The 24,486-nt window shown below is 40.6% G+C and overlaps 1 protein-coding gene and 1 pseudogene across 1 annotated transcript; one reads left to right on the top strand and one right to left on the bottom strand.

Annotated features, from left to right (window-relative positions):
• The first annotated feature begins 2,973 nt into the window (after positions 1 to 2,973).
• On the top strand, positions 2,974 to 9,913 carry LOC117547683 (tubulin alpha chain-like). The gene is made up of 4 exons (XM_034218445.1): positions 2,974 to 3,120; positions 7,854 to 8,076; positions 8,172 to 8,320; positions 8,868 to 9,913. Exons 1-4 carry the CDS (start codon positions 3,118 to 3,120, stop codon positions 9,843 to 9,845), a joined length of 1,353 nt encoding a protein of 450 aa, XP_034074336.1. The 5' UTR covers positions 2,974 to 3,117; the 3' UTR covers positions 9,846 to 9,913.
• An 11,012-nt stretch (positions 9,914 to 20,925) lies between these two features.
• Positions 20,926 to 24,140, bottom strand: LOC117547716 (annotated as a pseudogene).
• Between the last annotated feature and the right edge of the window lie 346 nt (positions 24,141 to 24,486).

The raw sequence follows: 24,486 nt of genomic DNA, 5'->3' as shown, positions 1-24,486 counted from the left end.
TATTATGAGTTTGGTTTTGCTTGCGTTCAATGTTAATTTATTTTGGTCAAACCAGATCTTCATCCTGCTCAGTTCCTTCTCCATTGTGACCAATAGCTGTTCTAAATCGTCCCCACAGCAGAGTAGACTTGTGTTGTCTGCGCATCTGAGGCGCAGTGGGGGTTTTACTTCTTCAGAGGTGACAACATGGTGTTCTCACTTTGCTACAGATGAATTAGCCTTTTGGATAAAGCAACCAACAGCAGAAAAAAAACACATAAACCTTTTCCCCCAAAAAACAATTAAGATACTTCCAATCTTTCAGATTGAACATAGTAAAAAACATTAAATTATAGTATCCGTCCAAAAAAAAAACATTACTTATAATGAAAACCACCCTTGAATGATGGGATAGTAGACTAAAAGCTTTAGTCATCCAAACTATAGCCTACCCTGTATCAAGATTGATGCAAAATAAGTGAAATGTGACCTTTTTAGAGAAGTTTAGCAACAAAAAAAACACTTGTGGGGTCATCTGGGTGTATTTTCCATATCTCTGGCCCCCCTCTATCGATGTTGATGATTGACACCTCTTTTGAACCGTTAGAGCCAATAGAATCGAGTAGAAGTTCCTAAAATCCATCTAAACATTACCCATTGGTGAATGGGTCTTACAAAAGGTGAATATGTCTTACAAAAGGTAAGACATATTTCCAGTTTTTGCTCCGTAAAGCTACGTTGTGTGTTGTCTGGGTTTGCTTCCCCTGCCGCGATCACAGATTGATGATCTGTGGAATCTCAGCTTGCTAGCTGAAATCTTGTTTGTGCAGATCCGATAAGTAATAAGGATATTTTACCGTGAGTTCTGTGCAAAGTGCGTGAGCATTTCTTCGCTCAGGGCTAATTAAGTTACCCTTGTTTCGTTTAACTAAAAATGGTTAATATTGTCTGATAGCTGAGTTTCTTCCCGTTAAGTGAGTATGACATTCATAGTTTGTTAAATGTTAAGAAGCCCTCAGATGCTGTTTCTTGCAAGATGTTGCGTTCTGCCCCCGGTACCGGGGGCATGGGGCTTAACTGCGGCAGAAATGGGCTTCCATAAGAGTCGTTTCTAGAGCTATGGATTAAGTTAAAGAAAGTATTTTTTATCCAGTGGATAAGAATCATCCTTTATTAACAATTAAATTAATCCTCATCAATTGGATATTCACTTAAAGGTGGGTTAGGTAATTCACTTCAGAAACACTTTTTGTTATATTCCATGGAATGCTCTTAACATCCCGATAGCAATGAATACATTAAATGCTTTGACAATAAATACATACAAAAAATGCATCTGTGGAAGTCGTAGTACTGTAAAAAGCACGACCAATCATTTTAGCCGGCCCGGCTAAAATAACTGGATGGCCTACCTGCCTGTCAGCTTTCCATATTTTATTTAACCTTTACACATAACACAGACATATAAATAAAATATTACTGCAAGAGCAGCTGGTGATAAGGACCTCAGACAACTTCAATTTAAAACAGGCTATAGGGACAAGTCCCATCAGTTTGAGGCTTGATTGAATAACATTGATTACAAAATAAATCATACTATCAAAATACTACAACGAATGAAAATAAGCTTGAAATAATTGAAACTGTGGTTTAAATAAGTTCTTATAGGCTATTGTTGTTTTTAGATGTAGAAACGAAAACATTTTTTAAATTTATTTCTGGCGTTGCTAATGACGACCTTACTACCTGTGAACGATTAGCGAGCGAACGATCAACCGAGCACAAGCGCAGGCTCCGCCAACAACGCAGAAGTGATATGCAAAGTCACAACACTGTGATGGAAGAGAGAAGTGACTCAGGAAGAAGGCATTTGCGCAAAGAATGGAGAGAAGGCTGTGACCGAGGACAAAAGCTGAAAAAGCACACACTTGTCCTTAATTGTTATCTTTTTTCTTTTCTTTTTTGCTTTGCCACCACAGAAATGGCAAACATCAGCAGACTGAAGATGAACTATTAGCCCTTAGGCTCATCTGCTCCTGGAGGCTTCATTATTATTGTGGAACTGAATTCCCAATAGGACGTTTTCTGTTACAATGTGGGTTGTTGCAGGAGGCCTACATTCAAACGTTGGTATATGTCCAGGAAATGACATGTGTATACAGTTGTCATTTGTTTGTGTGAGAATAAGTTATTATTTTGTTCTTTATATTCTCACTTGTGGTGTGTGTGTGTGTGTGTGTGTGTGTGTGTGTGTGTGTGTGTGTGTGTGTGTGTGTGTGTGTGTGTGTGTGTGTGAGAGAGAGAGAGAGAGAGAGAGAGAGAGAGAGGAGAGAGAGAGAGAGAGAGGAGCGAGAGAGAGAGAGAGGAGAGAGAGAGAGAGGCTGCCCTTTGTACATGTAGCTGTGGCTGACAATAAATAATGTTATTATGAATACATTTGCCTCCGAGTCCTGCATGAACTGTGCATAGACTGTATTTTAACATTGGTCATAGGGTGGTACTCTGAGAGCCAACTATTTTCTCAGGTGGTAGCCTACTTGTTGTAAAAAGGTTGAGAACCACTGCTATAGACTGTATTATATAATCAATCCTTAAGACATTTGTTCAAACCATAAGTTCAAACCAATATGATGCACAGACAGAGTAAGTAAGTAAATGCATGAGTAAATGCAGTTATGTGTAAAATGGAGATACATTGCCACATAGTGGTCAAAACAAGCAGTACAGCAGAGTACAAAGTGCAAGTAGCAAAATGAAACGGACTGTGAAACCATTCATTTGAAGTATAGCCCCGCATATAAAACAATTCACGAATTTCAAGAAGTGTGTCTGTGCATCCTCATCAGCTAGCAAGAACAGAAACGTGCACTGCTAAGCCTAAAATCTGAACTCATTTCCTGGTTTTAGGACCCATTCTAACGTTCCTGCAGCACTTTTTAACCAATAGGAATCCAGCTCACGTGACTTTCGGCCAATCGGATTCCGCGGCTCTGGCTGAGGAAGTATAAACCACCCGCCTAGAGAAAAAGCAAACATTAGTTGCTTCTCACACTGGACTCATAAAGGTCTTGCTGCGAGAGCTACATTTGCCTGTTTCCTATTTTACAACAAACTCAAGGCTTCCCAACTTTAAAAAACATGGTGAGTGTAAAGATATAGGTTTTCTCAATGTGTGTATTTGAACGTGTGTCATCACGTGGCGACCAAACTAGTTTCACTTACTGTTATAACTGTTAAGGAGTGGCATATGCTGACCTACATTTAAACAAATTAAAAAAGCTGTTAACAGGTTAGTTGGATGGATAGATAGATAGATATACATTATGTAAGGGATAATGTGCAGCAACGCGGTCATTATTCTCAACAAAGTAACATTATGAATCCCAATATTAATTGAAATGCTTTTATGGATTTAGAAAATTATTTTATTGATTTAAAAAATAGTTGTATTGATTTAAATTGACATGCATCCGCTAAGAAAAATAGTCCGTTGTTACTGTTTGAACTAACGTAGCAACGGCAGGAACTGCTTCGATAGTGTTTTTGAGGAGCTTTTTGATTACAGATTTGAAAACATCGCTGCTTGCTTTAAAAGTAGCACAATTCATTATGTCAAACCTTGGAAAGTATCTAGATATCCCTGCCCTAATGCCAAAGGAACTGCACACTGAATATGTGTCGCCGTTTGATGTCTATGTCTGGACCGCTGCGTAAAAAGGAGGGTTTCTGCCCGTTACTTCTCCGCTGCTTTCTTGTCCCTCTTGTCTTTTTATTTTCTTCACTGGGGACTCATCAGCCACTAACCATTACTCCAAATTACTGTGCTCTCCAAATATATTAAAATTAATGTTAAAATCCTCCATGTTGCTATTGTTATGGAAATCTAAAAACCCCAATACTGTAGAGTACAAGTCAGAGTGAAATGAGAAGCATTTGGTTTAAACATATCAGGATAGAGTGGACATTTCCACTACATTATCACACGACAGCGGAAAACTAAAGACAATCAGACAGTTTGCTTGCTTTTCAAACTGTTACATTTGAAAAACAGTTAGAGCGTCTCTTGTCAGTTTGAAAAGCCAACGGTAGGAACTGCTTGCGTTTTTGAGGAGCTTTTTGATTACAGATTTGAAAACATCGCTCCTTGCTTTAAAAGTAGCACAATTCATTAAGTCAAACCTTGGGAAGTATCTAGATATCCCTGCCCTAATGACAAAGTAACTGGCAACTGAATATGTGTCGCCGTTTGATGTCTATGTCTGGACCGCTGCGTAAAAAGGAGGGTTTCTGCCCCGTTACTTCTGCGCTGTTTTTCATGTCCCAGTTCGAACTGTATACAGTTAAATCGACCGGACTTCTTTCTGAAGATGTGAGCGTCCTTAACAACGGTCAATAAGTCCTTGACAGCGGTCTGTCTGTTCGGTATTAACAACGTGTCACGTGTTCTGAATTGACCAATCAGAATCGAGTATTCAACTGAGCCATGTAATAAAGACGTTTAACAACGCCTTCTTCAATAGTTCGTTTCAACTGTAAAAGTGGTAAAATATGTGTTCATTTGACAGTCACATGGCACAATCCACATTCAGGTTTGTTCGTGGTTTCCCTACCTGTACCCAGTTGTCAGAGATCAGTGAACTTTCAGCCTGACACATTCCTCTTTTACCGGCTGTTTGAAGAGGCTGGCCTTTATTAAACTGCAACCACTGGCTTTTCAGACACACCCTGTTCACTAAAAGCACAATGGGGCCTTTTATATTTTATGTTTTATGCATTACAAATAAGGAACGACAGCTGTATTTGGTTTGGTTTTAGGAAAATCATTGTCTATAGCCGCTTTCACACCAAGTACTTTGCCATACTTAGTGCCCTCATGGAACTAAGTACAGATCGCGTTCACACCGGAATAAGTTCCCTGAGGGAAGATTACGCAAATGAAGCATGGATGTATAATAAAAACTGACGTCACTTCTGCTTCTTCTGCTTTGGGTTTACTGGCAGGCGGCAAACCACTTCACGGCGTATACTGCCACCCGAAGTCCCCGGAGTTGGGGACTGGCTTCAGTAGAAGCTTGTGGGACTCCCAGCAGCTTCTACTGAAGCCTTCCGAGTAAATCGCCAGAACGCCGACACCTCCTCATCTCCACCGCTCCCATGTTTTTTTGTGTTGCCATAGGCAAGGAAAGTTTATTTATATAGCGCTTTTCTGTACGCGACAATTCAAAGTGCTTTACAAAACAAATTAAAATACTTTTTAGGAATAAATACAGTAAAAACACATTATATAATGGCATTTTACAACAGGCATTACAAAGCTAAGATAATAAAAATAAACACCACAGGTATACAATACATGTTTAAAAGGCATACTGTAGTTCGAATATGATCATCTCAATTAAAAGCAGCGGCAAATAGTTTTTAGTCTCGATTTTAAAAATAGTCAGCGTTTCTGCGGACGTGCATGATTTGGGTAGTTTGTTCCAGAGTGTTGGTGCATAACAGCTAAACGCTGCCTCTCCATGTTTTGTTGTTACTCTCGGAACCGATAGCAGACCCGTCCCAGAAGACCTGAGGCACCTTGATGGCTCGTAATTATGTAGGAGTTCAACAATATACTTTGGTTCTAAACCATGTAATGATTTAAAAAAATAGCAATAGTATTTTAAAATCAATTCTTTGGCCGACTGGAAGCCAATGTAGAGATTTCAGAACCGGACTGATGTGATCTTTAGTGTTAGTGAGGACACGTGCAGCAGCGTTCTGAATCAGCTGCAGTTTTCTGATGGATTTTTTTTGTCAGCCCTGTGAATACACTATTGCAGTAGTCGAGTCTACTGAAAATAAAAGCACGGACAAGCTTTTCTAAGTCCTGTTGTGACATTAGTTTTTTAATCCTCGATATATTCTTCAGGTGATAATAAGCAGACCTAATGACTGTTGTAATGTGGCTGTTGAAATTCAGGTCTGAGTCCATCACTACACCCAGATTTCTGGCTTTATTAGTGGTTTTGTAGTCTGCCGACTGAAGCTCTGCGATTACTTTTAATCGGTCCTTCTTTGCTCCAAAAACAATGATCTCTGTTTTTTGTTTGTTCAGTTGGAGAAAGTTCTGAGTCATCCAGTCAGTGATGTGCTCAATGCACTTGCTCAGTGTTCTAATCGGAGAATAGTCTCCTGGTGTGATTTTTTAAAAATAAATCTGGGTGTCGTCTGCATAGATGTGATAGCTTCGATCGCTCTTTTTAATAATTTTAGCCAGAGGTAGCATATAAATATTAAAAAGCAAAGGTCCTAAGATGGAGCCTTGAGGAACCCCGCATGACATATTTGTTGTGTAGTTGCCTATTGAGACAAAGTTTTTTTCTGTCCTTTAAGTAGGTACTAAACCAATTTAGCGCTGTTGCTGAAACTCCCACCCAGTTTTCTAGACGGTCTAGCAATATGTTGTGGTCAACAGTATCAAAGGCAGCGCTGAGATCTAATAATACTAAAACTGATATTCTGCCACTGTCTGTGTTTAAATGAATGTAATTTAAGACCTTTACAAGTGCAGTTTCAGTGCTGTGGTTAGGTCTAAAGCCCGACTGAAACACATCAAAACCGTCATTTAAAAACATGAAATTACTCAACTATTGAAAAACAACTTTTTCAATCAATTTGCTTAAAAAAGGAAGGTTTGATATTGGCCTGTAATTATTCATTACGGTTGTGTCTAAGTTATGCTTTTTTAGGAGCGGTTTAATTACTGCAGTTTTCAGGGCCTGTGGAAATACACCTGATTGAAGAGAGTTGTTTACTATGTGTAGTATATCTGAGGCCATGCAGGGAAAAACAGTTTTCCTGTCGGAATAATATCGAGGCTACAGGAGGAGGATTTCAGATGTTGAATAATGTCTTTAGCATTTATCAGATGGAATTGTGTCATGATGTCTGGATTGACTTTAGGTGGACACAGGGACAAAACATTGGCTGTACCTAATGCAGAGGCACTGACTGCCTGTCTTAATTTGCATGATTTTATCAGTGAAGAAGGAGGCAAATTCATTGCAGGCCCTGGTGGATAGAAATTCTGGAGCTACTGACACTGGGGGGTTTCTTAGTCTGTCGACGGTAGCAAACAAAGCACTTGAGTTGTTTTTATTGTTGGTAATGATGTCCGAAAAGAAAGACTGTCGTGCCTTTTTTATTTCCTGATTATAGACGCAGAGTCTCTCTTTATATATTTCGAAGTAAACTTGGAGATTAGTTTTTCTCCACCTGCGTTCAGCTTTTCTGCTGATCGCAGGTGTTATTCTCTCTCCGTTGGTGCGCGGGGCTAATGCTAATAATGCTAATGCCAGCAAATACACAAAACTTCACAAAACTTTTCAGAGTTTTACGGGCGTGGTTTGCAATAAGCCCAGCCAATCTAAATTGGTACTTTTTTCTCCCCAGGATAGTAGCCTACCACCTTTCTAGCAGGCACTAAAAATGGGGGTAAAAGTTCTCGGAACTAAGTACTCTTTTTGGTGTGAACGCAAAATTTCAGGCACTATCGGAACTAAACGGGAAAAGTATGGGTAAAAGTACTCCGGTGTGAACGCGCCTAACACACTGTTAATGTTATGTATGAATAATCAGCCTCTGATATAAGTAGCCATTTCTCAAGGGGTTGTCTGTTCCTAGGCTTAATGTGAACTTCAATCATGTGACTTTTGTCATGATGTTCTGGTTCTTAACAAAGGAGGCTTTTTTCCCCTGATTTAAATATTGAAATATCTTTAGAGCAGGCTTCAGCATCTAATTTGCGAAACTTAGCACAAGGTTGTGCCAACCACGGCTTAAAAAAATAAAGTTATAGTGCCATGAACTTCACGTCCTTTTCCCCCCCCCAGCGTGAGTGTCTCTCCATCCACGTCGGTCAGGCTGGTGTCCAAATTGGAAATGCCTGCTGGGAGCTTTACTGCCTGGAACATGGGATCCAGCCGGACGGAAAGATGCCCAGTGACAAGACGATTGGAGGAGGAGACGATTCCTTCAACACCTTCTTCATGGAGACTGGAGCCGGAAAGCACGTCCCCAGAGCAGTTTTTGTTGACCTGGAGCCCACTGTCATCGGTAACCTCTCACTACAAAAATGCAATGATGCTGATGTGTAGATTTGGCCACCTCTTAGTCAAACGCTTACATTTATGCTTATTTCCCTTTTTTAGATGAGGTTCGCACTGGGACCTACCGCCAGCTGTTCCACCCTGAGCAGCTAATCACTGGCAAGGAGGATGCTGCCAACAACTACGCCCGTGGACACTACACCGTCGGCAAGGAGGTCATCGACCGGGTGTTGGACAGGATCCGCAAACTGGTGGGTATATTTAGAAATCTAAAATGTTAAATTAAATGATTCAGTTTTAGTGCCAAGTAGGTTGTCACATAAAAGGAATTTGAACCGATACTCTATCTCCTGCACCCTTGGTCTGACCACACCCATATTCAAACTCTGCCTTAATTTTAACCTATACTACTGGAACAGTTTTGATTAGTCATATGCTGCAAACACAAAGGCATTTTTACGGGACTGCGTTCAAAGCAAGATGGCGAAATCCTGGCTTGATTTACCAATTTAATAATCTCTGTTGTAGAACATCCTGAGCATGTTGAACTCTTAGTACATGGCTTTCAGTCAAAATGTCATGAGAAAGCTTTGCCAAGATGAAGCACACTGACTCATAAGCTGAACAATACCAATGTCTCTGACATAGCTGGGGAAAAGCTAAACAGTGTTTCCAAATGTTCTTTATATTCAGAATGTTTTTAGTACGTTTCATTCTCTTTGTTTCAGAGTTAATCCAAAAGATGTGTAACGCATAACTGTATCTCAAATATTTTCATTGTCTCTTCCTTTGTTTCAGTCGGACCAGTGCACTGGTCTTCAGGGTTTCCTGGTTTTCCACAGCTTCGGAGGGGGCACCGGCTCTGGTTTCACCTCCCTGCTGATGGAGCGTCTGTCTGTCGACTATGGAAAGAAGTCAAAGCTGGAGTTCGCCGTCTACCCAGCTCCCCAGGTGTCCACCGCTGTGGTGGAGCCCTACAACGCCATCCTCACCACCCACACCACCTTGGAGCACTCTGACTGTGCCTTCATGGTTGATAACGAGGCCATCTACGATATCTGTCGTAGAAACCTCGATATTGAGCGTCCCTCTTACACCAACCTCAACAGGTTAATGAGTCAGATTGTGTCCTCCATCACTGCATCCCTTCGCTTTGATGGTGCCCTCAATGTTGATCTGACAGAGTTCCAGACCAACTTGGTGCCCTACCCCCGTATCCACTTCCCTCTGGCCACCTATGCCCCTGTTATCTCTGCCGAGAAAGCTTACCATGAGCAGTTAACGGTGTCAGAAATCACCAATTCCTGCTTTGATCCAGCCAATCAGTTGGTAAAATGTGACCCACGCCACGGTAAGTACATGGCCTGCTGCCTTTTGTACCGTGGTGATGTGGTTCCCAAAGATGTGAATGCTGCCATTGCCACCATCAAAACCAAGCGCTCCATCCAGTTTGTGGACTGGTGCCCCACTGGCTTCAAGGTGGGCATCAACTACCAGCCGCCCACTGTAGTTCCTGGTGGAGACCTGGCCAAGGTGCAGAGGGCTGTGTGCATGCTAAGCAACACCACTGCTATTGCAGAGGCCTGGGCTCGGCTGGACCACAAGTTTGATCTGATGTATGCTAAGCGTGCCTTTGTGCACTGGTATGTGGGGGAGGGTATGGAGGAGGGGGAGTTTTCTGAGGCCAGGGAAGACATGGCTGCTCTGGAGAAAGATTACGAGGAGGTTGGAGCTGATAGTCTAGGAGATGAGGATGAGGAAGGAGAGGAGTATTAGAAAGGCACGCATTCCCCTTTATTGATCTCTGTGCCAAGGTTCAGAAAATAAAATCTGTTTGTATTTATTGTTTGCACTCTTTTTTTTATACAATCACTCTACTCTCATAAACTAATCTGCCTGAAATACTATGAACCGAATATTCACTTAATAGTCACGTCATTCTAAAAATGTGTTCATAATACAGAGCTAGCACTGTCAAACTACTCTAAAAATACAAAATGGTTGCATATAGTTTTACTTCCAAATACATTTTACATAATCAGATTATTTCAATATATCATTTTCTGATTTAAATGTCATCTGCTCTTTCCTAAATGTACTCGAGAGTTTAAAATCTGAATTCAACCATGGTAAGTATATTAACTAAAATGGACATACTTTAACATCTATTCCTTTTTTTATTTTCATACTTCTACCCAATATATTTAGAGGAAAAAGTTGCACTTCTTTTGCTTTATTTTCTTAATTAGTCTGCAGATATAAATTAACACAATGTAAAATAGACCAAAGATGTGTTATAGATGTATCCACATGGTGGCATTTTAACATTAATACCAGAAAAAATACCGGTTGATTACCATATTAGGGCTTTAGATAGAATTGAGCTATGGCTTTAATATCTCAAAGGTTCAATAAATTCTGGACGATTTTTTTTTTTTTTACTATTATTTCTAATAATAGCGACATTTTACATCTAATATTTGTTTACCAATGTAATGTTCGAGGTACTCTCAAACTCACATTCATATTAAAATGTCATATTAAAGGTGGGGTAGGTAAGTTTGAGAAATCGGCTCGAGATACACTTTTTGTTATATTCCATGGAATGCTCTTAACATCCCGATAGCAATGAATATTTTAAGTGCTTTGACAACAAATCCATAAAAAAATAATCGGTGGAAGCCGTAGTACTGTAAAAAGCACGACCAATCATTTTAGCCGGCCCGGTAATTGGATGGCCTACCTGCCTGTCAGCCTTCCATCTGTGCACAAATTTATCTCGTGCCCTCATTGGTCATGTGCGCGTTCCTGTGTGTTGGAGGAGGGGCTCTGTAAGGAAGTCTGAAGGAAGTAGCAGATTTCTTCCGGCTGTGTATTTTCAAATTCTAGCGCACTCGAGATGGGTTGCGTTCCGATAATCCAAAAATCAGCTCCTAAATTCTAACCCTATCTCCTATTCCTTAACCTCTGAGTGAAACGTCACAGGGTTATGGGATAGTGGATAGGAGAATTCAAAAGGACTTAGGAGAAGAGACTGCGGTACTTTAGAGCAGTGGCGGCGCCAGAGATTTTCTCTAGGGGGTGCTGTGGGGTAGCTTGACGTTTCATAGAGGGTGCTCAAACATTTAGGGTTTCCCATTAATGCACCAGCGCTACAGTTGAATTTTCTACTGCAACACTCTCCACGCACACACACACAGTGCACCCGCGACTGTTACAATGAAGGCTCGATAATCAGCTCACGGCATATAGGCAGGGGTAAAGTGCTATTTTTACAAGTGGGGAGCGGACCTCACCTCCTCTAGGAGGGTCCTCACCTCCTCTAGGGGGGTCCGGGGCTAGCTCCCCCGGGAAGATTTGTTGTTACATATTTAAGTTAAAAGCATCAATCTGGTGCACTTTGAGAGCAACATTAAGAGATCTATGGATACATCTCAACACCCATACAAAACAGAACTGTCAACAGATTTTCTATTTCTTTATAGATATTTTACAAATCACTCCCCTTTTAAAACAAACCGTTTGAGACCCACTGAGATAACTAGACTAAAGTTAACTATCTAAACACTGAGAGAGTCCTTTACTTCACCTGAGTTGAGGTTACCTGAGACTCTCCATCTGACAGGAGAGAGTTCTCCCTCCACCTTGTTGTTGAAAAAGCTCCTTATATCCATTAGCTTGGCTAGCTAGCACCAGATGCTAACCACAACGATCTCCGGTAGATACCCACTGGTGCGCGAGGCGAGCTCTCTCGCTCGCTCGCGCACGCACGCACACAAAATGGCTCGTGCCACACACACACACACAGAGCAGGGCTTGAATGAAACACAGAGACCCAGAAGTAAGCTACTTGTACTCACGAGGCCTATTATGTGCAGAATCCCTCTCGCTTTCAGTTGGTTTTGATTGAGTGTCCACACGTGGTCGTTTAAGGACTAAAAAACGATCAATTTTTCACTTTGCTGTTAGCAAATCATTTGGCGCTCTAGCTAACAGGAAGTCAATCAAGTGTCACAAAGTAATTTAGCCTATGGGTAGGTAAAAAATCGAATGGGTGCTGACCATTGGCCTAATCATATCACCTGTGTTGGCTTTATGTTTTTGGTCAAAAATGTGTTTGTTTCACATATGCATTGATGTAATCAATAATATTTCTAATTTAATTTAATAAAAATAATAATAATAATTTTCGAAAAAAAAAACAAAACACATATTTCTTGGGGGTGCTTAGGGGGTGCTTTGGCAATCCTGGGGGGTGCTTCAGCACCCCCTTGCTCCCCCCTGGGGCCGCCCCTGCTTTAGAGCAGTGGTTCCCAAACGGTGTGCCGTGAGGCAAGTCCGGGTGTGCCGTGGGATTTTGTGACAACCATACGTTATTATTGCAATATACAACTACACAAAAATAATACTTTTTTTATTTACTATAATATCAGTACTTTGTAGGTTTATATGTACGTAATCTGCGCGACTTGTGCGTCCACATCTCCACGTGCAGTGCTGCATAAACATGGCTGAGTCAGCGATAACTTTCGAGGGGTGGGAGGTATGCCCATTATTTTGAGTTCGTCCAAAGAATAGACAGGAATGTGACGGTGAGGTGCAAACTGTGTCCAGGCCAGAAGCTGTTATCCACTGCTGTAAACACCACGTCAAACCTCAACAAGCACCTGCAAAGAACACATGCTAAGGTGAAGCTACCGCACAGCTATTTGTTGTTTGTTTATATCACGTCGTCTGTTCTTCTTCTCTGTTTTCCGGTTGTTGCCTGTTTTGAATGACAAATACACACTACCGCCGCCTGCTGGTAAGGAAAGTTATTGCCACTCAGGCATGCGCAAGTTCGTACGTGCTCGGCGAGTAAAGTAACGAGTTACTTTATGTAGATAGTAACGAAGAAGTGTAATATGTAATATTTTTTTTTTTAAATAGTAACGACCCCATCTCTGGAGTTGGCGTTCTCTACTCTGATTTACATGAAGAACAACAGGAGGTCACGGGACTCACGGCTCTCTGTTGAACAGGACTTGCGAGTGGCCCTCTCCTCAGTGCCACCAAGGATACAAAAAATCTGCGCACCCCGACAGGCACATGTATCTCACTAATTTGTAAGTCGGCAAAATATTTACAATAGCACATGTTTCAATGCTGATTGCTGAAATGTTAATTTTGTCTGGTTTAAATGAGTGTGTTGCTGCTTTGATGAAACCTAATTTGATAAAGTTTCAAATAAATTTCTGAAATATTTCGTTAATAAATATTTCATGAGTAATATAGTTGTCTTTGTCACATTTTATTTTGCATTAGCAAATAATTATGCACATTTACAGATATTTTACATGATATGAGTGATAACACGTGTTATAAGGGCTATTTTGCACAATAGGTGTGCCTTGAGATTTTTACTTTTGTGCCCAAGGCACTTTTTGTGCCTAGGGCACAAAAAGTTTGGGAACCACTGCTTTAGAGAATCCCAGGTTGCGTTCCAATAGTCCATTTAGCTTAGGAACCTTCCTCACCAAGTGAAATGACCCGGAAGTACATCAGTGGCAGCCATGATAAGTGCCGTTCCAATTCTCTAAATGAAAGGAAAGGAGGTTTCAAACTTCCTTTATAACCTCCTTTAGCTTAGGAACCACTGGACCTCCCTTACCGAAAGGAGAGGAGGAAATGCTGCCCCACAATGCATTGCAGCCGCAGCATTTGCCGTCACACAACAGTCGGCCGTTCACCGAAACAACCGATTATGACCGAGAAATTATATCATGAAAGTTACGGTGCTTATTAAGCATTTTAAAACGTAGGTGGTAAGTTGCCTAAGTGCTTTGTTTTGAACGTTCATCAGTATTATCAAAAAGAGAAATACGAACGTTAGTTTTTACTGAAATTATCAAATAAAGTCAACATTGCAGTGTTTACTGAGCTGTGTGGGGTTTGTTCAACTTTTAAAAGATGTTTGAATGGTGACAGTGATAGATGTTAAGGACTAATGTTTATAATAAATACATTTGTATTTATTTTAAGATCTTTTCATAGTTCATACAATCATACGTATTGGGATCATTTGTATTAATGTACCGGAGGGAGAGGGTGACGAGCATACGTCTCACTTTCCTTTTTTATTTCAATTCCAACTTTGGTCATGAAGAATATGTTTCTCTGTTGTCCACGTTCATAAAGCATAAAACAACAGCGTCAGAGCACGGTGCAGAGTAAACTAATAGTTTATTCAGGCAGAGCTGCAGATCGGGTAGTGACAGTCACTACCCGATCTGCAGCTCTGCCCGATCTGCAGTGCGCATGTGCGAGATGGCACATTGACACAGTGGCTTTTGGCAAAGCTCAAAAGGAAAACTCGAGAGAGATGAGTTATTGTTATTACAACGTGACTTCACTATTATTTAACAACTCTTTTTATTGGGTTCTTTTATTTGGGGTTAAGTACATTGTCAGAATAAGTGAGAAATGAATGTAACTTCTGTTAGATAGCCATATGCCATACATTTTTGCTCGCCGATAATACATTATCATTACACCTGGGTAAAACAGAGTCCATTCTCTTCGGTTCGAAACATAATCTCAGCAAATCCGACGACTTCTCAGTTGCAGTGGGCGACATTATTGTCACAAGTAAGAAGGAAATTACATACCTAGGATCTATTCTTGAGGCAAACCTCTCCTGTGACAAAATGGCATCCAATGTAATAAAAAAAGTCAATCAAAGAACTAGATTCCTATACCGGATCTCCTCTCTGGTAAACAAAAACACCCTGAAAACTCTGGCAGGAGCACTCATTCAAGGGTACTATGACTATGCTTGCACGTCATGGTACCATAGCACCTCCAAGGCGCTAAAAATAAAACTTCAAACATCGCAAAATAAACTGGTCAGACTACTGCTTGACCTTTCATCTAGAACCCACCTCACCTCTGCCCACTTTGACAACCTAGGATGGCTTAGAGTAGACGACAGAGTACAGCTACTTGCAATGGGCCTGGTTTACAAGATCCACTACACCTCTATGGTACCCATGTACATGTCAAAATTCTTCCCAAAGGTCAAGGAATACCATGATCATAACACCAGAGGGAGCTCCACAAATCATGTGAAACCCAGATTTGGCACAAAAAAGGGGGAATACACGTTTCGCAATTATGCCACATCAAGGTGGAACGCTCTTCCCACAACTGTAAAGGAAAGTAAAACTATACTTAGGCCTACCTTCAAAACCTCTCTTAAAGAGCACCTTCGGGGGAGAGCATTGCAAAACTGGCCCCGGTAATGGTACAAATCTCAACCTGTCGTTCAATGGACAGCTTCCCCCCCCCCATCTATGTAGGCTATATACTCGCATTTTTACTAACTGTATATCTGTAGACTTGGTATGTCTTAAATGTCCGGTTAGGATGTATTAGAACAAAATCTAAAATGAAAATTGTAAATAAGCAATCTGTATGTAAAAAACCACCTGTATGTAAATTGTAAATAAGCCATCTGTATGTCAAATATGTCTTATATGTCTTAAATGATATGATGAATTGGAAATGGGGGACCCTGGTGTAAACAAGACGAAAGTCTTTCTCTGGTCTGCATCCCCTTAACAATTGTATGTTTTGAGCTGTACTGTACTGTACCCAATATACAAGCTGTTAATAAACTTTTCAATCAATCAATTCAATACATTCACAGTAAATATGTATTCAGTATGATAGCTGTCTAACAGAAGTTAAATCCATTTCTCACTTATTCTGACTGTCACTGTCACTACCCGATCTGCAGCTCTGCAGTGCGCATGTGCGAGATGGTCCGCCATATTGGACAACTCCGGACGGCAACCCAAGATGGACACTTGACACAGTGGCTTTTAGCAAAGCTCAAAAATAAAACTCGAGAGAGATGAGTTATTGTTATTACGACGTGACTTCACTATTATTTAACAACTCTTTTGATTGGGTTCTTTTATTTGGGGTTAAGTACATTGTCAGAATAAGTGAGAAATAGATTTAACTTCTGTTAGACAGCTATCATACTGAATACATATTTACTGTGAATGTGTGCAAAAATGTATGGCATATGGCTGTCTAACAGAAGTTACATTCATTCCTCACTTATTCTGACAATGTACTTAACCCCAAATAAAAGAACCCAATAAAAAGAGTTGTTAAATAATAGTGAAGTCACGTCGTAATAACAATAACTCATCTCTCTCGAGTTTTCCTTTTGAGCTTTGCCAAAAGCCACTGTGTCAATGTTGTCCTACTTGGGTTGCCGTCCGGAGTTGTCCAATATGGCGGACCATCTCGCACATGCGCACTGCAGATCGGGCAGAGCAGTTGACTTCTTCTTCTCTCGGTTTTTTGGCGGATTGCAAACAACTTTAAGGTGCATACCGCCACCTACTGTACATGAGTGTGAATCATCATATCATTCCATCTCTTAACTCATGGACGTATCTATGATCTAATCCAAAAATAAATAAATAAAAAACATAATAAATAAAACAAGATCTATGATCTTTCCTGACCTAATGTTAGATAATTTTACCTACCCCAGTTTCACTAAAGGTAAACAGTGCCTTTCTGGTAGCTCTTTCTCCCTCTCCTTTTTTTCCCAATATACCAACCCCACTCCATTCCCTCTCTGCCTCTAAAACGTTATCCTTTAGCTTTTCTCTTTCAGCTTTATAGATGTTCCACATTTTCTTTAACTCCACAGTTCCTACACTTGTCACTGTTACTTTTCCCTATGACATGCAGCGTACCATTCAATGCTGTGGGATTTATTCTGAGTCTAGCTATCATCATTTCCTCCCTTCTGTGTCTTTCTTTATAAATATTTGTCTGCTGGCATACCAGCAGACCAGCATTTATCTATCACCAGCTTATGTTAGTATTAAATATACAATGTATTCTGGTAACTATCAAAATAAAGACATTGTATAGTGTTCATAACAGTATTTTTATTTAATAAATTATACTTAATACAATAATATTACAAAAAAAACCTACATCTAAATAAATATATCATCTAAAATAGATGCATTTGATTTAAAAATAACAAATATAATTAAAAATGTAAACAGCAACAAAGAAATTATAAACATTTTTTTTCTTTTTCTTGTTAATATCCATTATCTTCTCTGTTATGTATCTTCTGGTCTTTGCCAATCTGGCCAGCATTTCTTGGTCCTCCACGTCTTTCTCGTACAGCCACTGCTTGAAGCAAACTGAAAATAAGAAACAACAATGTTTTAACAATTCGTATTCAATTATGTGATGATAGAACTGCAAACAGAATAGCTGTAACTTTAACAAAATAAATAACTCAGTTACCTCTAATCATTAACCCATGTTTGTATCATTGAGTTAACTCTGTGTGTTGCTGCTAGCATACATAACACCTGACGTGGAAACGTTACTCGTGGATGGGGCTACAGAGCTACTAGAAAGACAGTCGAACCCGGTGCATTCCTCCGTCTGAATGTGGAGCACTTTTGCTAAATGTTTAGACAAATAGCTCGTGTTACCGCCCTTACATGCTAAATTCTTATTGCACTTTTGGCAACAAGCATTTTCCACCTCAAGACCAAGCCCCCAGGAAGTGTGCCGGACTCTGAGGAAAATATTCGTTGTGTCCAAACGGTGGGTACTACAATTTCCTTATCAGTCTGTGACGTCGACCGGCCCAGAAATACTTTTTCCCATTGACTAACATTGGGAAAGAGACGTCTGTAAATCGGTGGATCATTTTTTTTAAACTAAATAAACGACCCAGTATGAACTATTGTATAGCCCTAGAATCATTAAGTCCTTAAAGTTGTAAAATGCACTAAAAGCCGAATCTAGATTTATTCTCTCTCTCCATTCTTTCTAGTGAGCCGAGAGTGGGTGCTCGGGGGGCGGGGCTTAAGGGGCGCATGCTCTGTGAGCGCACAAACGGGTTCTTCTGCTCTGACAGCCAAGCATGACGGGTAATCTGTGACGTTTCGCTCTCTCAAAAGTTGGGCCATTTTGACTTCATGCGCCAATGAGCAGCTCTCATAGGAAAGAACGAGTCCTCTCCTCCGACGCTGTATCCAGTTGTTATTATACAGCCATGCTCAAGACGGGTAACATAACTACCCTCGGTGTGCTTAGTTCTCTCCGCCATGTGTTTGTGCGTGCGCGCGCGTGCGTGTGTGTGTGTTGCATGCGTGTTGCATGCATGCATGTAGCAGGTTCTGTGTGTAAACTGCCCCACCCCCTCGCACACCGACAGGGGAGAGAGATCTCTCGTCTGGATTGGAAAGATCGAAAATAAATCATAGACGCACTTTGTAGTCTTATTGCATATTAGAAACGGAGTTGGCGACAGTAAGACTGCGATATAATGTTTATGTAGATATAATACATATGACATCTATTTTTTTAAATGTCTCCAGTACCGATAAAAAGATCGATAACGTTGGACGTTAACGGTACCACGGCCTTTAATAATTCAGCCCCGGGGCCCCGTTAATACTGGGGCTCGGTACCCATCCCTAGTTTTAATTATTACATCATCAATATTACATTTCAAATAACCAAGTACTTGGTGTCTCACAAAGAGTAAGTGGCTAATGCTGCTAGGAACATACCTGGTGATGATGGTGGCTCTTCGCTGCAGGATCTGGTCGATGTCCTCCTAGCAGAAGCGATTGCCTTCGTCGTTCTCGTCCATGATGGCGGCGTAGGCTCCTTTCCTCAGCAGGTCCTCGATCTCCTTCTTGGAGAACTGCTGGACCGGCTAAAAGCGACGCAGAGAGACATTTACACAAGTGGATTTAGAAAACTGTTTTTGACCCAAAAATGACTTGGCATCTAGAAATATGACAGATTTTCTTTTTCTCACACCGTTGTTGTTGCCACTCGTGCTCTGCAGGACGGCACGGTCCATCCCGAGCTTCAGACTAGCTTTATCCAGCATTTCCCTCTCATAGTTTCTAGTGATCAGACGGTACACCTCCACCGCCTTAGACTGGCCAAAACGATGACACCGAGCTTGAGCCTGAAATAAAAAATTAAAAGAGGGGACAAAAGAGCATCATGTGCAGCTGCTGTTCAACGTTTTTAAGCATTAAATGGGAAAATAATATACACTCAAAGAAGCGAGGGAATAAACGGAAAGACTGTTGTTGTTGTTGTTGTTGTTGTTGTAGTAGCCCTATTGAACTATCTTTAGGACAGACAGAGCAGATATATATATATCGTACCTGCAGGTCATTTTGAGGGTTCCAGTCAGAGTGGAATATCACACAGGTGTCTGCAGCAGTGAGGTTCACAAGCTCTTGATCAGGTGTTTGATGTGGGCTGGCATGATCCTTTCTGCAGCGATAAATAAAGAAAACAAAGAAGACATTATTAATAATAGTAATGATGGTAACAACAATAATATTAGTATAACTATTTATAGCACTCACACAATAATTGCAAAGTGATTCTCACAACAACAATAAAGAACAAAACAATATCAACAATAACAAAACTAATTATTATAGGAATGTGAAGAGACAAAGAAATGATAAACATTCTAAGAGGCCGACTACAAAAGGTAGACTCAATGGCTCTTGATGACATCAATGAGCAGTCCCAACAGAGAAATATGTCCAGATTTCTTCTATTTAGTGTTGGATGATTTGTTGTATTGATTGCTGATGGATGTTAAGATATGTTTTACAATTATAACAAAAAGATTATTGTAATTGGAATCAAAAAGTTTACAAATCGTAGTTTTAATAAAATGACTAGCAATATAGGATTTATTCAACAGCGGTAAAGCATTAAGTTGCTAAATTAACGTACACTGAACTGTAAAACGTATCACTATTTAGGAAAGGACCTGATCAGAAGGATTGACTAGTAAGACAGCAAAGAGGTGGAGGAGGTCTTTGTCATGTACAACCATTGGTAGATGTTACACCTGAAAGAAATATAAGGAAATAAGACAACACAGGAGGACAAACATCTTAAGTAAAAGACCAAATCATGTCAAGCTTTACATCTTTCAGTCTTTACAATGCACTGTTGGAAAATACCTTCCAAAGGCTAAATTAAAACTCAATACCATAAATAACTGGGTACCAAAGTGCTTTACCTGATAGAACACGTTCCACACGGAGCAGCAACCATCCGGCTGGGCCTTTTGCTGCATATCATCTCCTCCCTCTCCACTGTTTTCCAGTAGAATGAAATTCCCCAAAACAATCATATTTAAAAAGTTAAAAACAATAACTTGCTTTTGGCATTCCAAAGAATGGTTCTTGAACCGGTTTGGTTTATTGGCAGTTTGCAAACCACTTAAGAGTACTGGAGTGTGAAACAAAAGCTATTGAGTCAGTGGTCTGGATCTGTGAGCTAACCACACCCCGTTCATTGGCATATAAGGAATGGAAATGTCTCATCATGAAATACAAGTCACCTGAAATAAATAAATGTGTATTTAAATGTATACATATTTATTGCCTTATTTATTTATTTCATAGGCATATTTATATATATGTATTTAATTTTGGCATAAATGGCATTTCATACACCCACCCTAGTGAAGATCACACCTTATTTTAAACCAGGGGTTTTATGTTAGGACTTGAGAGTTCTTCTCACGTAAAGCATAATTCCAATTTTAAGTGAATGTAAGATATGCAAATGTTCTTAAATGATCTGATGTTGTGAAATGATTTAGTGATGAATCCAGCCGTACATTGGAGTAGATTGCCAATGCCTGGTATGTTGAGAACATGTTAATACCACTGGCCCCAAGTGACTACATTGAGCAATAGCATTCTCTGTAGTCAAAACATTTGATTGAAATTAAGTGAATACATACAACCCACCTAGGCAGTTCATTTTCAACATTTATCAGTGAATTTATTGAAGAGTGCAAACGATAAGTTCAGATGACAGATTTTATTTGACACAAAAGGCACAGAGATCAATAAAGGGGAATGTTTGCCTTTCTAATACTCCTCTCCTTCCTCATCCTCACCTCCCAGACTATCAGCTCCAACCTCCTCGTAATCTTTCTCCAGAGCAGCCATGTCTTCCCTGGCCTCAGAAAACTCCCCCTCCTCCATACCCTCCCCCACATACCAGTGCACAAAGGCACGCTTAGCATACATCAGATCAAACTTGTGGTCCAGCCGAGCCCAGGCCTCTGCAATAGCAGTGGTGTTGCTTAGCATGCACACAGCCCTCTGCACCTTGGCCAGGTCTCCACCAGGAACTACAGTGGGCGGCTGGTAGTTGATGCCCACCTTGAAGCCAGTGGGGCACCAGTCCACAAACTGGATGGAGCGCTTGGTTTTGATGGTGGCAATGGCAGCATTCACATCTTTGGGAACCACATCACCACGGTACAAAAGGCAGCAGGCCATGTACTTACCGTGGCGTGGGTCACATTTAACAAACTGATTGGCTGGCTCAAAGCAGGAATTAGTGATTTCTGACACCGTTAACTGCTCATGGTAAGCTTTCTCGGCAGAGATAACAGGGGCATAGGTGGCCAGAGGGAAGTGGATACGGGGGTAGGGCACCAAGTTGGTCTGGAACTCTGTCAGATCAACATTGAGGGCACCATCAAAGCGAAGGGATGCAGTGATGGAGGACACAATCTGACTCATTAACCTGTTGAGGTTGGTGTAAGAGGGACGCTCAATATCGAGGTTTCTACGACAGATCTCATAAATGGCCTCGTTATCAACCATGAAGGCACAGTCAGAGTGCTCCAGGGTGGTGTGGGTGGTGAGGATGGCGTTATAGGGCTCCACCACAGCGGTGGACACCTGGGGAGCTGGGTAGACGGAGAACTCCAGCTTTGACTTCTTTCCATAGTCGACAGACAGACGCTCCATCAGCAGGGAGGTGAAACCAGAGCCGGTGCCCCCTCCGAAGCTGTGGAAAACCAGGAAACCCTGAAGACCAGTGCACTGGTCCGACTGAAACAAAGGAAGAGACAAAAAAAATCAAATAATAATACTTTAGCAAAAAAACTGCAGTTCCCAGAGCTCACAGCTAATTATTAAAGGTTTTATTAGTGCACAGCATGTAAACATATACAATAGATTAAATGAAAACAGATCAGAGGGTACCATACCATGGAGGGCTTTTGAATGCGATCAGGAGGATCTTAAACTGAATTCTGCAGGGTGGAGGAAGCCGATGCAAGTGGACCAGAATCAGGGAAATATGCTCACGTTTGAAAGAGTGATCTGAGATTGTGATGTCTTTGTTTCAAACACTGTACAGATCTTTATCTTAAAAACATATACGTCCCATATGTTATTATTTATGATAATTGACTTTGCAATACTTATTTTCGCTGTTATTTTGGTATTCACCAACATATTTTTGCAAACTCCTTGTATGTGAAAACCTACTTGGCAATACACTGATTCATTTCCATTTAATACTCTTCAGCAAAATTATAAATTGACTCCCGTTCTAAATATACCCACCAGTTTGCGGATCCTATCCATCACCAGGTCGATGACCCTCCTTGCCAACGGTGTAGTGTCCACGGGCGTAGTTGTTGGCAGCATCCTCCTTGCCAGTGATCAGCTGCTCAGGGTGGAACAGCTGGCGGTAGGTCCCAGTGCGAACCTCATCTAAGGAGAATATGCATTAATTTATTGGAAGTTTTGTAGGAAAGGTACATAAAAAGAAGCATTTCTGAACTTTTATCATTTATAATTAATGTGAATTTACCAATGACAGTGGGCTCCAGGTCAACAAAAACTGCTCTGGGGACATGCTTTCCTGATCCAGTCTCCATGAAGAAGGTGTTGAAGGAATCGTCTCCTCCTCCAATTGACTGGTCACCGGGCTTCCTGCCGTCCGGCTGGATCCCATGTTCCAGGCAGTAAAGCTCCCAGCAGGCATTGCCAATCTGGACACCAGCCTGACCGACGTGGATGGACAGACACTCACGCTGTAACGAAAAAAAAGATTGTTAAGCCAATATCATAAAGGAAGCTTAGTTGACTTATTCTTGTGCAAATCTAAAAATATATAATCGAACATATTGCCACATGTGGAGGACTGCTCCAGAGATAACGGCTCTTTTAATAACCAAATTATATAACGTCATTTTTTCAAGTAACCTGACACACATTTGTCATCTGAACAGAAAACCCTTTATCAAAAAATAAGGCTAAATACTGTTCATATTATGTCTAATACCGAAAGCACAATGACGCAGCTGTATGCAGACAGGATTAAAAAAGGAGACTACGCATTTAAATTATCTGTGTCACACGGACTGCGCCAATGCCACACCCCTGAGTGCAATTAATGGTGGCACTTTTGGCGTAAAATATCTGAACGTTAACACATTTATTAATCGTCTCTCTCTCACAATGCTAAACTTAGTTAACACTGGACCCAGTTCGCTTGTCTCTCTAACATGAGGACACGAACATACACCGTGTTCGACACAAACGTTGCAGCAAAATAACTCTCGCGAGATTTGGCAACACGTTAATTCTATTGACGAGTAAAAAATGTCAAACGTAAGTAAAAAAGAAAACGCCCCGATGAACTGCAATTGAAAGACATTTTTGTTTTACATGTGTAAATATGTAATTGTTTTAATATAAAAACGTTAAACCCGCCCACAAAGGAGACAGGAAGTGTATACATTTCCAACAATTGGCGCCGATTGTAAATGCGTCACTGCGACATCTTAGTTCCGTCGAGTTACACTTAATTTATCAACATCACAGTTAAAACGACATATACATGACCAAGTTTGGTTTTTCATCTTACACCTCAACATTTTTGTTAACATTTTAAAATCTGATGAGTCTTCTTTAAATAGTAAACGGTAAGCTGGTTACGTTTTCGCACGATGACACACGTTCGGAGCATTGAATTTTGTTAAATATACATACTTTCAGTAGACAAAAGCTGTACTATCGTACTCACCATTTTCTGAATATGTGGAGTATACGGAGTTTGATGAATAAGAGGAAAAGTCTAAGTTATCTCTCACAGCAAGGCCTTTATGGGTCCAGTGTAAGAAGTAACTGACGTGATTTTCCTCGGGGGGGTTACTTATACTCTCTGACGCGTCGAAAATGCTGCGGAATCTGATTGGCCGGAAAGACAGTAGAGCCCGCTTCTGATTGGTTGAAGTCTTTTGAATTTTTTTTAAAGCAACTTTATTCAGTTCATAAAAAAAACAAGAACATTGGCAATAGAAAAACCTGTTCAAAGCGGAATCACCCCACCTAAGAACGTCAGTCCTAGGAAAACGTGGTGGTGAACATTAATAAATAAGCGTAATACAATAATACAACATAAAAAGCACTACACAAAAACGTTTAGCAAATAAGATAATAATAACAAAAATATTGACATGTATTCCAATTTGTTACGTTCATATTTTAATTATGCTATTATATAG

Source organism: Gymnodraco acuticeps, unplaced genomic scaffold (assembly GCF_902827175.1).
Source record: "Gymnodraco acuticeps unplaced genomic scaffold, fGymAcu1.1, whole genome shotgun sequence".
NCBI lineage: Eukaryota > Metazoa > Chordata > Actinopteri > Perciformes > Bathydraconidae > Gymnodraco > Gymnodraco acuticeps.
Note: the sequence above shows the minus strand (reverse complement) of the source record. Positions and strands in the feature narration are given on the sequence as shown.

What these genes read in the sequence shown, in the direction of transcription:
- LOC117547683 (XM_034218445.1), top strand. An exon ending in CCTGGAGCCCACTGTCATCG is followed by an intron (nt 8,077 to 8,171) that starts GTAACCTCTCAC and finishes TCCCTTTTTTAG; the next exon opens with ATGAGGTTCGCACTGGGACC. An exon ending in TGGACAGGATCCGCAAACTG is followed by an intron (nt 8,321 to 8,867) that starts GTGGGTATATTT and finishes CCTTTGTTTCAG; the next exon opens with TCGGACCAGTGCACTGGTCT.